Source organism: Aptenodytes forsteri, unplaced genomic scaffold, assembly GCF_000699145.1.
Source record: "Aptenodytes forsteri isolate BGI_AS27 unplaced genomic scaffold, ASM69914v1 Scaffold216, whole genome shotgun sequence".
In the NCBI taxonomy this organism is placed as follows: Eukaryota; Metazoa; Chordata; class Aves; order Sphenisciformes; family Spheniscidae; genus Aptenodytes; species Aptenodytes forsteri.
This window is the reverse complement of record NW_008796114.1, coordinates 730,227-743,320: the sequence shown is the minus strand read 5'-3', so window position 1 is coordinate 743,320 and position 13,094 is coordinate 730,227. Positions and strand designations below refer to the sequence as shown.

General features: G+C 40.5%; 1 protein-coding gene across 2 annotated transcripts in view; it reads left to right on the top strand.

Moving 5' to 3' along the window:
- Positions 1 to 223: 223 nt before the first annotated feature.
- GDAP2 (ganglioside induced differentiation associated protein 2) overlaps positions 224 to 13,094 on the top strand; it is a 24,951-nt gene continuing 12,080 nt past the window's right edge. The window contains exons 1-6 of one of the 2 annotated variants that reach the window (XM_009287087.2): positions 224 to 470; positions 2,041 to 2,180; positions 6,365 to 6,518; positions 8,085 to 8,173; positions 10,589 to 10,665; positions 11,753 to 11,912. In XM_009287087.2, the coding sequence (XP_009285362.1) occupies positions 295 to 470; positions 2,041 to 2,180; positions 6,365 to 6,518; positions 8,085 to 8,173; positions 10,589 to 10,665; positions 11,753 to 11,912 (796 nt within the window). In that variant the 5' untranslated portion in view covers positions 224 to 294. The remainder of the gene's footprint in view (positions 471 to 2,040; positions 2,181 to 6,364; positions 6,519 to 8,084; positions 8,174 to 10,588; positions 10,666 to 11,752; positions 11,913 to 13,094) is intronic. The other variant, XM_009287089.2, reaches the window with a different exon arrangement.

Sequence of the window (13,094 nt, the reverse complement as noted above, 5' to 3'; positions counted from 1 at the left end):
GACCAACTTAATAGCAAAGGTGTTTTCATCTTGCATTATTGGAAAAGGTTTGTCTTGCCTTTTTGCATACAGATAACAAAACAGAAAGAGAGAGCGGTTGAGTTGGAAATCTGTCTGTTTTCTGCTAGCTGTAATTGCATTGCAGTCTTGTGAAGGGTCTGGCTCCACAGGAATTACTTTCAGTGAACAGCTGGTGACCTGGTTTGATTTTCTTCCTCTAAAGCACCTGGAAGACTCCAGTGAGAATTGCAGTGTGACAAGTTAGCAGAGGAAAGGAGTTGTTGTTTCCATTCCATGGATCCCTTGGGTGCTCCTTCCCAATTTGTGGATGTTGACAGTCTGCCAGGCTGGACTGATGCCTATGAGGCTAAGCAGCTGGACTCTCACCAAAATCCTGTTGAAAAAGCTCAAGTTGATGTTAGATCACCTTTTCCATACAGGAAAGACATCAATGCGAAAATAATCTTATGGTAAGTTCCATATGGCTCTGGTGTGTTCGTCATCACTTCTCCATTTACTGCGGGATCCCATTGCCTCATACAACAATCGCTGCTATAGCATGAAGCCTTCAAGCCCTCTTTTCTTGAATCAAACATTACAGGTCTGGGAAGAAAATAATTTTTTTGTTCACTGTAAATCTGCAAGTCTGAGATTTGCTCCACCGTAGGTTATAAATTGCATGTTCATAGGCATTCCTTGATGCAGCAGACTGGAGCTGTACTTCCTACTGTCATATTGTGTTCTTAATATCAAAACCTAATTGGGCACTTTGATACAATTTTTTAAATTTTGAAAAAATATACTTGCTGTCTATTAGCTTTTTTCTTTTTTTGCTGGCTTTATTCTGCTTTCACTTTTCTGGTTTAGATCAGTATTTCTTTCTTTCATGTGGTTCTTGTGGCTTGCTTTGGGCTCTTTTTTTTTTCCCTTCCTTCCTTTCTCTCTCCATTCTGCTTTCTGTCTCTAAGGTTTTCTACCAAAATCTCTTGATAAAGTAGAGTGTGCTGAGGTGAACTCAATCAGTTTTTCTTTCCTATAACTCAGACACTTGAACCTGCTCTCTAGATGAATAACTCTTTGTTAATATGAAGAGAGAAGGATTTCTCAGGGACGCAGATTCAGGGATCAGCCTGAACCTCTTTCTGGTTCATACATGCAGGAAATGGGACTATTCATGGATTTCCTGAACCCGATTAAGTAAAGAAAGAGAAAAGTAAAAGGTTAAACATGTCTTATGACTTGGGCTTGGGTATAATAAATGTGTGCAATTTAAACTGTTATTTGACTCTCTCCCTGTGCGTGGGAATCTTTATTTCCCTTCCTATGCGCTTTGATCCCAAAATCTCTAATGGCTGCTGCTGTGACAAAAAGCAGGTCAGAGTTCTGCTACTCCATTGTCTCTTGTACATCTCTGCTTTGTTTATCTTCTGCATGTCTGATCCTTGAACAGCAGAATGAATGTGATCAAATTGAGAGTTCACAATTTCAGAACAAAAGCAATGAAAACTTGTCTAGCTGCAGTGTCACTCTAGATCCTCAGTGGTCTGAGGAAGAGCAGTAGCAGTAAGGTGCTCTGAATAGTGTGTAAGCAAGCCAAAAAAAATACGTTGAAAAATTGTTGAAGTCTTGAAAGTAATATACTACAAGGACTGTGCTCTTATCTCCAAGAAAGTATACATGTTTTTTTGGAACACATTACACTCCATCAGTTTAGCACGTTGCTTCGCATGTTCTGCTGGTTAAACTGCCCTACGTACAACTACAACACTGTCTTTTCTACATACATCACTACTAAGTTACTGTTGAGGCTGGGAGTTTTTAAGGAAATGACGGGTTGCATGCGGTCTTTCTTCATCAGTTAGAGGCAAAGGATGATTCTGCATGGAGAGCGTGTCAGGGTACACTACGCTATGTGGGCACTGGAGTGCTGTTAATGCTTTTCCTTTAACTTGGCATTTCCTTGCTTGTCAGCACTTACTTGAGAATATCCTGCTTAATCTTACATTTAGTCTGCAATAAACTGTTTCCTTGTTTCCTCAGGAAAGGAGATGTAGCGTTATTGAACTGCACAGCCATAGTAAATACCAGTAATGAGTCTCTCACTGATAAGAATCCAGTATCTGAAAGTATATTCATGCATGCTGGGCCTGACCTGAGGGATGAACTCCAGAAGCTCAAAGGTAAGTGACTGGAGATGTTTTTATTGTATTGAAATCTACTGTCCTTGCATAGTATAAAGCATTGAGATTTGGGCATAAACTAAAATCAAGGTATAGCTTTTTTCCCCCCCCCCAACATTTGGTGTTAATGTGAAATAAATGGAGGAAATACATGCCAATCCAGTCTCATCTTTTTGCTGTTCAGGTTACAATTCATTGAAAATCTGTGGCAGATATTCGAGTTGCTGAGTGCTTACTTTGATACAATAATTCCCGTTGTTATCTGAAGCCACTTAGAGTAGTTAGCTTATCAGAGCTTTTACTCGAGGGGCCAATCTTGTACATTTTGCTCTTATTCTGTTCAGTGTATATACACTGTGGAAGACAGGAACTGAAGTTCATCATTGCAGAAATTAAGTGGGTTCTAATATACACTTTGTGTATCCTCTTTCAGGCTATTAATATACACACGCAGTCTTTCAGGAAACTATGGCAATAATAGATGGATTGATAAAACACCGCATGTCTAAATAAAGTCTTAGTGACTACTTAAATTGTTCCGTTCATTTGTCTCTTCTGCACAACAAAAGGTTTTATTAGAAAGTTACAAGACCATCCCTAATAGAAGGCTATTCTGGAACTGGATGAGACTTGCTTTACCTAGATTCTTTATTAACAGGGTTTATGGCTGATAATGAAATTTACAAATGCTTTATTTCCAGTCCCCGTTAGATGAAGACTTTGCTTATTTTGTGTGTGAGGAACAAAGAGTTTATAGTTACCCAAGATTATACAGAAGTCTGATATAGTTTGCAGTTAAGAAGTCACATTTCTAGTGACTATGGTACTGAGCTGAATTCGGAGACCCAACTGATGCCTGAGTAGTACTGCTCACTCTCTTGGGTAACAGCTCTATCTCCTTATCGTTTAGTAACAAAACAGATAGAAGAGCCATAATATTTCTAATACAAACTCTTAGTAGCTTAAAATACAATTGAATAGACATCCTCTGTTTTTATAAAATCGTATTTTGCTGATTCCGCTTGCTTTTTATGAGTAACCTGGAAGTGAAACAGGAGGAAGAGTAACCATTTCGTAGGAGAGGGAAAAGTCAGTGTGTCCTTTGGGTGGAAGCAACTGTTAAAATACAGCAGATGTTATAGAATAGTTAAGAGCCTGCTATGTACACCAGAACTCTTCTAAAATAAACTTGGGTTTCTTGTGTGCACTGTGAGGTGGGAAGAGGACAACATTTCAAGGAGTCCCTAAAATTTGAGATCTATCAGCTCTGTAGGGAGTTATTTGTAAAAGTTGGGCTTAGCTTCTTAAATTCCCCTTTACCATGCTGCATTATATGTGGTTTTGCATCCTTCACCCCTGTGATGATACTGATGTCTTCTCTCTCTAATGCATTCTGCAGGTTCACAACTCCCTATACATGACAGTTTCCTTTTAATCTTGTGACAAGAGTTTTTCAGGAATCAGTTCTTCTGTGACACTTTACTGGCGCGTTGCATGGGGGAGGGAAGAGAAGCTGGGTTACAGCTTTGGCTTTTGTGCACCCTTAACGTGTTTGTCATGGTAGCAGAAGTGAAAGGGAGCTTAGTTAAGAAATTTAGTTTATGATTCTTTTGTCACCTCTGCCTCCTTTTTGCACTGTTTCCCATTTAACTTTGAACTTTTTTCATAGGGGAATGTTCTTGGGAAGAAGTGAATGTATGGTCTTTGCACTAAAGCTGTAAAATGGGTGCAGTGGTAATTTTCAGTTAGTTCTCTGCTGCTTTATTCCTGCTGCTTGGTATATATTCATATTTCATAGACTCCAAGAAAAATCATGATCTTAAAGCATGTGACGTGCTGACCTTTCAAAGACCTGTGCTTTCTTTAAGGCTTAGCTAACTTGGGCATTCCTGGGAACAGTGTGTAGTTTTGATTAACACAGAAATACTACAGCCAAGGGTCCAGGCTTGCAAATGAAGTGCTATTGATATATGCTTGCCTATCAACACGTACTTGTTGCAGTCTAATAAAGATCTTCTGTAACAGCAATGCATGTTACAGAATGCAAAGTAGTCTTCCAACTCCAGTGAGACTTTTACTCCACTGCACACTTTATACGGAGGATTCAGACTTTCCATTTTAAACTTGGGGAGAAACTGTTCTAACGTTTAAAATCTCATTGGATAAAAAAAATAAGATCTTGACTTTGTTCCCAGTTTTGCCACAGACCCTGACCTGTGCAGCTCACTCTTCTAGATCACCTCACCCTGTATCTTAAAATAGGGGTAATACTTGCTGTTCATTTTAGTTTTATAGATTTTGTAGAGATCTCCAGGCAGAAGGCATTGGGAAGTACTAAGTGTGATGTAAGTGTAGTTAGAGATTAGTGATGCTACATCGGGTTGTCTGAATTTATTAGTTTCCCTACTGAATTCACAACTATACCTCAGTCAAACTTGCTTCATTCTTGTTCACAAGACAGTTTTTCCTACAGGCCTTTGCTTGCTCTTTTCGAGTCGTGTGACTTGGATGGACCACAGAAGAAGAATAGTAACTTGGTATCTGATAAGTGTTTTGGTTTTAGCTTCTACTTTTTCCATATTATGCTTATTTAGTTGCTCTCTTGAGCTGAGGTGTCTTAGAGGATGTGCAGTAATTCAGAAGAGTATGCTTAGTTTTAGTATGCTGTTATATTCCTTCTGATTAACCCAGAAGAAACAAGGTGGAGGTCTATAGAAGCTAATGATGTGATTTATTGGATCAAAAAGTTTACAAGATGTTGACTTAAAGGCAATGTGTTGTTGCCATTAAAAAGACATGCTTAAAGTTTTGAGTAAGAGAGATTCTCAACCTGGAATGTCTCTTGCCACAAAATATGCTTTCATGCATGCTGGTAGCCTGCCTGAGCACCACAAGGAACAGAGTGGAGTGGGAGAGGTGAATGCTCCTATTCAGTGGGCAGCTTCGTGATTGACTTAAGCCAAGCTACTGCAGTGCTGCTGCCAGAAGGGTGGTTACAGCTGCTTGTTCACATCTCATTCCTTTTCATGGGCACTAGCAACCTATAAGATCAGGTTGAAAGCTAATCCAGTGAAAATAACTAGTTTTCAGCCAGATCAGAAAGCTGAAGTGCAGCTGTACAAGCAGAAGGGAGAAGGTGGAAAATGCTTGTCTTTGAGGGTAGGGAAAGAGAGAGACTAGAAGTACTTCAGCTGTCCAGAACTGGAGCAGACTAGATTTGGGTGAAGAAGGGGAGAGTTAAGGAGACTTTTCTTCCAGGTGCCGAAGAAAAAAACAGATTTCAAACACAGTAGCTGTTCCTGGATTTTTCATTATCAGAAATGTATTGACAAACTGAAGGGAAAGAGAGGTCTGTGGAAGTCATCAAGGGTTCTGACAAACTGATTTCCCTTGCGAAAAAGTACAGGAATTAAGTATGAGTACCTTGCAGGGGATAGCCAAAGAGCAGTCAAAACCAAAAAGAGGCAAAGATGTAAAGTATGTTAGCGTGCAGTGAATGATCCTAGAGTATGTAACTGGAAGGTGCTGTGAACGGAATAATTAAATGTGTTGCTTGAACTTCCTTGCCTTGAGACTAGACACCTAGTCTGTCAAGAAAGTATGATCTCCATGAGACTCATATTTCTGCCTTGTGGACACGAAGCAACTTGCAAAACAAAGACAGCTACCTTGTTCTGGGAGCGTAGATGAAACAAGTGCTTGATCTGTTTATTTTTAATAGCTTTGCCAACAGCTGGTGGGTTTGATTAAGGAGACTTGTAGTCCTTCTATCCAAAAAGCAATCTCCCCAAACCAAGTTGTTAAATTCAGAAGGACTTTTTATTGCTGGTTGTATAGCATATTTGTGCATCGGTCCTCTGCACATTGTTAAATCATTTCTCCCTTTGGCTCTGTATGTAGCATAGTAAGCACTGCAATTAAGACAGCATTTCGAGCAATTTCTGATTTGTCCTTATATGCATAGTTTTAAAATTGAGAGGAATGAGTACAGCTCTCACTACCTCAACCTGACTAGGTGATACTAAGCAGCTGTTATGAGATAGAATGCTATCCTTAATATTTGATGTCTAAAACACTGACTTCTATATATGGAGTTGTCTGACTCTGGAGGAAGTCAAGGGCTTGAATACTTCTGGCTTTCTTATCATGACATTGGCATTTATCCTTGTGTTTATGTTTTTCAGGGTGCAGGACAGGCGAGGCTAAACTCACCAAAGGATTTAATTTGGCTGCACGTTTCATCATTCATACAGTGGGACCCAAATACAAAAGCCGGTATCGCACAGCAGCCGAGAGTTCTCTATACAGCTGCTACCGTAATGTCCTGCAGCTCGCAAAGTAAGCATACAACAACTTACATGAGGGTTTGCCATCCGTGGCACATCTGTTCTAGATACTCGGGTCTGCACAGAGGCCAAATGGCTGTGAATATCTTCTCATGTATACTGGATTTGGTTAAGGACATGAGAACATTAGTGGCTTCACGCCTTTTGTTATCTGTGTTGCGGTGTAGGTAAAATGTGCAGAGAGATCTGAGCTGGTTTAAGTCCTGAAACAGCGTAGCTAGAGCTGTGCAGCATTCAGTTACTCTGAGGAGAAGTAGCATTGATAATTGCATTGGGTTCCGTGCTGCGAAAAGTTTTAAATGAGCTTGTTCAAGCAGCAACTTCATGTGTCTCTGCAGCCACGTGGACATACCCACAGGCAGATCTGACTGGTGTATCAGTTCATATATTTGGTGCCTCTGCCTTCATACAACAGTCATCTAAAATTCTGAGTCAGGGTGCAAGGTTATTTCTAAATCCACAGTTGGCTGCAGATGGGTTTGTAGTTTTTCCTCTTTCATCTGTGGTGTTTTCTACTTCCTCTGAGCTAACAGGTTTTTTCTTTCTATTTTTTGTGTTCTTTCCTGTATTCTGTTCTTCTCCTGTGATGGCTGTTGTAATGGTAGCAGTCACAAAAAATACCTGAACAAGAGCAATGTCAGAAAATACACTTAACAATTTCTTAGGGTTGGGAAGATCAATTCTTCCAAGTCTGGACTGTGTGTTACAGTGCAATAGTAACCGTTTCATAATCAAGATTACAGCTAAGGCTTCTAGTATGTGCCAGTTTTGTTCTGCCTCAGAAGTAACAAGCGAAGTCAGGTCTGGATTGAAACATGTTAAAAACAATTAAAAATTCTAATAATTCTGCTTACTGCATTCTGAGTGCCTTTCAGTCAATCTATTCTCTAGAGTAACTTTTGACACTTGTGAAATTGTCTGCCAACTCTGAGCTTGCTCAAACTCCTCTGATGACTGTTGGCAGCACCTCTGCTTTACTCTTCTAAAAATGTGGCTGTCTGCTGGAAGCATCTTACTGATCTTAAAGTATGTTTCACTCTGGGCCAATGATTGTCTAATCATACCTAGGATTGAGTAAGCCACCTTGGTCTGTGTCCAGACCTCTAACAAAAAAAGTGATAGGTCAGGTGGAGGAACAGGAGAATGTTTGCAATAAAGAGCACTTTCTTTTCCCCTCCTTCTCCTCACTCAGTCCTGTACAGGAAGGAGAGTATTTTGGAAAGGATTGCAGGGAGCTTGAGGGAAGAACTTCTTCATTCAGGATATGAGAAATTGCAGGAACAGCGTAGCTGAGGTAGAAGGAGAAATCTGAGAACAAACACAAGAGGAAACAGTGTGGAATCATTAATGGTTCCCTCCTTCTCTGCTTAATGTATGAGATGTACATTGTGTATATACAATGATGTATACATCTTGCCAGGAAAGAATCCTTCTGCATAAACCTGCAAGAGGATTGCTGCTGCACAGAGGCAGGAAAAAAAGTACTGGTGTTATCTACTGTACTGACAGACATTTGTTCTCACCTGACCTTCTATTCATTTGTTTTTCTGGATTTCAGGGAACAGGCAATGTGCTCTGTAGGATTTTGTGTCATTAACTCTCTGAAAAGATGCTACCCCTTGGAGGATGCAACTCACATAGCACTGCGTAAGTTTGTTGGAAAGTGACGTAAACTGGATGGCAGTATCCAACAGATCACTTACCTCTGACAGACTGCTGTTGATATGGGGAAACCCTTTTTTTTTTTTAGGGGGCTGTAGTTTGTTAGAGGCTGTAAAAAGGCAAGGCCTTCCATGGTTGATCAGGAAATGGAGGATGAAAAGCAAATGATCCTTTCTCTGAGCAGCCATCAGTAAAGATCCATGGGAATCTGTGCTAGAACTTGTAGTCTTCAATATATTCATTAATAACCTGGAAAAAATGCTGAACAGCGAGGTGAGAGAGTTTGCTGGTAATAAAAAATTGTTCAGAATAGCAAAGATGAGGCCTTACTGTGAATAGCTGTAGACAGACTCCAAGCAACAGAGTGAATTTCATCTGCCATTTTAGTGTCATCAGCATATCCAAATGTAAAGTGATATTCTTCCCCCACTGACCCACCCCTATATGCTTCTGCCTTCACATGCAAAATGATGGGCTAATCCTAGGGAGCAAAATCTTGAGATTGTAATAGTTCCACAAAAACAACAGCTCACTGGAGTTCAAAACAGCAAGCTAAGGAAGACACAACAAAACTAAGAATGTTATGCTATAAAGGGTGGACAAAACACAGATTTAAAGCTGCACATTCAAAAAGAATATCGTAGAACTAGAAGTTGAGGAGGTCAACAAGAATAGGGAAAGGCAAGAAATAGCTAAGTAAGCTAAAGTCTTTTTCAGACTAGAATACACAGAACTTGAATGGAGTGTGATAGATGTCTATAAACTCATGCATGGTATGGTAGTGGTGAATAGGAATCAGCTGTTCACTGTTTCCCAAAATAAGAACCTTCAAACCATGTTAGTATGAATAAAGTTCAGAACAAACAAGGGTAAATAGTTCTTTATGCTTACACTATTTGTTTTATGGAACTTCTTACCAAAAAGCATTTTAGATGCTAAAAGTTTTCAAACTTGTTTGGGTTCAAGAGGAAACTATATTAAAGAAAAAAAAAAAGGAGGTTACTAAAAACAGATCAGAAAAGTTCCTAGGCTGAAAATACTTAAAGAATAGAAAAGTGCTCAGAGAAGAATATTATATACTTGCCTGGATCTTACTTTTCCCTTTTCTCTTTTGACTTTTTCATTTCTATTGGCCTGCTCCTGTCTGCTTTCCACCACCCAGTCCCTGGACCTTCCTGCATGGTACTCCTGCACAATAGGAAAGTTGTTGCAGCTGTAAGGAGTGGGTTTTCCTTTTGCTGTGCAAGCTGACTGGAGAAATCTTTCTTACCCTCAGCTTAGCAGGGGTGCTGACACTGGAGAAACAGATTTGTCCATTGTATTCTCTCCTATCTGCCTGTTGAGTGAGACATCTAAAAACATCTGCTCACAGAGGTTCAGAAAACTGTTTGCTGTGGAACCGCACGACTGCATTTGTCCTGTAACGTAGTGTTGCAGGTCAACCCAATTACACATGAATTTCTGTACAGGAAGTATTTGACAATAGCTCTTTGGTTTTTTTTTTTCCTCTGAACTACTGTTTCTTGAAGAACTCTCACTAATGTATTCTCTGTAGAGTAGAATTCTTTCCTGTATTGCTCTCTTCTGTTGTCTCTGTAGGGCTATATGCTACTTGATAAAATACTGCTAGACCAACCTATTTGTCTGGACACTTTCTCTCTTGGCAGTCTGACAGGAAAGCACTTGAAAATCCTGACGTGTCAAGATTATTGCAGCTCAAGGACTTCATCTGTACAAGGACATGTCTGACTGGGAGCTTGGTTACAAAACTTTTTTTTTTCCCCTCAGCTGCAAATGTTTAGGAACTTGACTGTGTCCCTGGATTATGCTAAAGCTTTGGGGGAGTCCAAAAAAAGTAATAGGGGAAATAAATTCTCTCATGATTTACAAATACAATTTTTACATGCCTCTTTGGCATAGCTGACCCCAGAGGTTTTGTGTGGCTGACTCTGAATTGTACCGGCTTCTGGTATGGCTTGCTTATCTTGGTTTCCTGATAACTTAGGGCACAATGACTTGTTCTAGTAATATCTGGCTTTGGCAATTTGCACAGGACTCTGTAAAGGAAGGATTTGGCTTGATTTTGCAGGGCCATAGAATCACATTCCACAGACTGAGGGATACCTAGTAAGCTAAAATGAGAGAGGCTTTTTCTCTTTTTGTATCCATCTCTAAAGTGAGAAGCAGGAGAGAGTGGAGGTGGAACTTCCAATATGGCCAACAACCCATTTGGTGTGTTAAACTACCACTTAATCCACACTTGCATACAGCCTGTGGAGCTATTTTGTATGAGGAGAGAGATGTGTCTCTCTGTTCTGCACTCTGACTTCCTCACTTGTAGTCGTGTGTGTAAATTTTGCCTCCTGTTTTGCTAACTACATTTAATCTTCTTCTTTGCAGGCACAGTTAGAAGGTTCCTGGAGATTCATGGAGAGACTCTGGAGAAGGTGGTGTTTGCAGTCTCTGAGCTTGAAGAGGTATTTCCTTGATGTTCATTCCACCAAAATTCATGGGCATGTTTGATCTTCTCTACAGCAGTATTAATTCCTGCATTGTAGAGCTGGATTTGGATTTCTCATTCAAATCAATAGACTTTTGGTCCCACAGCATCCTTCCGTCTCCTACTAGCATAGCATCTTTTCCAGTACTGTTTATGCTCTTAGCAGTCACTATGGACATGTTCAGAATCTTTCCACTTCTGGCTTCCATGTTCCTGAGCCATGAACAGGAACCAATACTAGAGGTTATAGCATGCGGTTGTGCTGCATGGTATCTGCCAGCCAGAAGGGAAGTTCCTCATACAAGATTTCCTCCTTACACAATGCTGTTTCCCTTGTGCTTTAAAAAGGCCAGTTTAGCATGCCCACAGATCACCTACAAACATCTTAAACATTGCTTGCTGGCTTGTTGAAATAACAAGCTTGACATTTAATGATTTGTGTTCAGACAGATGCTAGCAGTTTGAACACTGACTTCTCTTGTATATTGGACTTGCTAATGGCTGTTCTGGGACAGAACACCCACACCGTGTTCAGGTTCTGTGGCATCTGGATGAAGAAAATAACTAACTTGTTGGGGGTTCTAAAACTGCTAATCAGTTGGAGAGAACACATGAAGTATTACAATGTTCAGTAGAGATTTTCACTGTTTTCCTCCATGTGGGGAGGGTTTCTCTTGGTTGGTTGTTGCTTTTTCTTTTTTCCCAGTCAGATCACTAAAGGTGATGTGTGTAGTGGTGCATTTTAATATAAGCAGCCTTTGCTGTCTGTCATCCATGCATATTGTAACTTCATTACAAAACTAAAGTATCTGCAATCTACCTGAGTTCATGCAGGTTAAAGCAGAGTCCTCTCAAGGTCATTTGCCAGTGTGACAAAAAAAAAAGTTAACCTTTATCAAGGTTATCTGCCTGTTTATTGCCAGGTAGCAGCCCAAAATAAGCCATTGAGGGAAGTGGTACTTTGCCTCCAAACCTCTGAGAAGATCCCTGCTACGAGGCCAGGTGTTACTTAACTGAAGAGCAAGGATGCGTGATAGACCTTCACGCATTTTTCTTATTTGTAGGCCACTTACCAGAAGTTGCTGCCTCTGTATTTTCCAAGATCCTTGGAAGAAGAAATACAATCCTTGCCTTACCTCCCTGCAGATATTGGCAATGCAGAAGGGGAGCCTGTAGTACCAGAGCGGCAGATCAGGATTACTGAAAAGCCGGGTGTTCCGGATGGTGAGTTCTTAACTGAACCTTGGAATAAGTATCTCTGTGTGAAAGTCAATGGCAAAACAGAAAAGGCACATGGGAAGCAAAGAGATGTCTTCCCACCTCACCCAAGGCAAGCTGTGATGAAGAGACTTACCAAGCTGCCTCGTTGGCTTCATGTGTTCCACAGCAGTAACTTCTGCTTTCTGCCTCATTGTGTAGAGTGGTGTGGTTAGAGGATGTGGTAGAGCTGTTGTTCTGTGTCTTTCTTTCGTGGGGGGAGAGGTAGGGTAGTTCATTCCCTCTGCAAATTTTCTCCCAAGGTGATTAGGAACTTTGCAGGTTTTTTGCAGAATCTTGTGCAGCCCCTAACTGAAAAAGACCCTTATTGTTAACGGCTATCTTATAAGCAACATTTTGCTAATATATATATTGGCAAATGTTGTCTCAAGTGATAAGATTCTGTTGATACAGCACGTGCATCAAACTAGTAGATGCTCAGTGAAAACTAGCAGAAAATCCCTAAAAGACAGAGGAGCTAGATCAACCCAGAGATCAGTGTTTGGGAAATGGCTGTCAAAGCTCAGTGGAAAGAAGTCTGTTTGTAAAGAGGTTGCCTAGATGTTGGGGTTGAGGACGTGAGATACGTGTAGCAAAATGATTTAATATATAAATTGGCATAGCTGGCACGTTCTGCCTTATTTATTAAGCAGTGCTGTGAAAGTTTTACACTTCTTCAGGCAAAGTCTTAAACCATCAAAAGCAGATAACTTGGAATGGGTTTCAAAGGTTTTCTACTTTTGCATGGCCAGTTGGGGTAAGGCTGAATATGCAATGAGTATACAGACAACTTATACAGACAGTTTAATAGGACTGAAAAGGAAGGGAAAATAATAATGATAAAAATACACAAAACAAGTGATGTACAATGCAATTGCTCACCACCTGCCGACTGATGCCCAGCCAGTTCCTGAGCAGCAGTCGCCACCCCCAGGCCAATTCTCCCCCAGTTTATATACTGAGCATGATGTTACATGGAATGGTGATATGGGGTATGGAATATCCCTTTGGCCAGTTGGGGTCAGCTGTCCTGGCCATATCCTCTGCCAACTTCTTGTGCACCCCCAGCCACTTGCTGGTTGGGGTGGTGTGAGAAGCAGAAAAGGCCTTGACTCTGTGTAAACACTGCTCAGCAGTAACTAAAACATC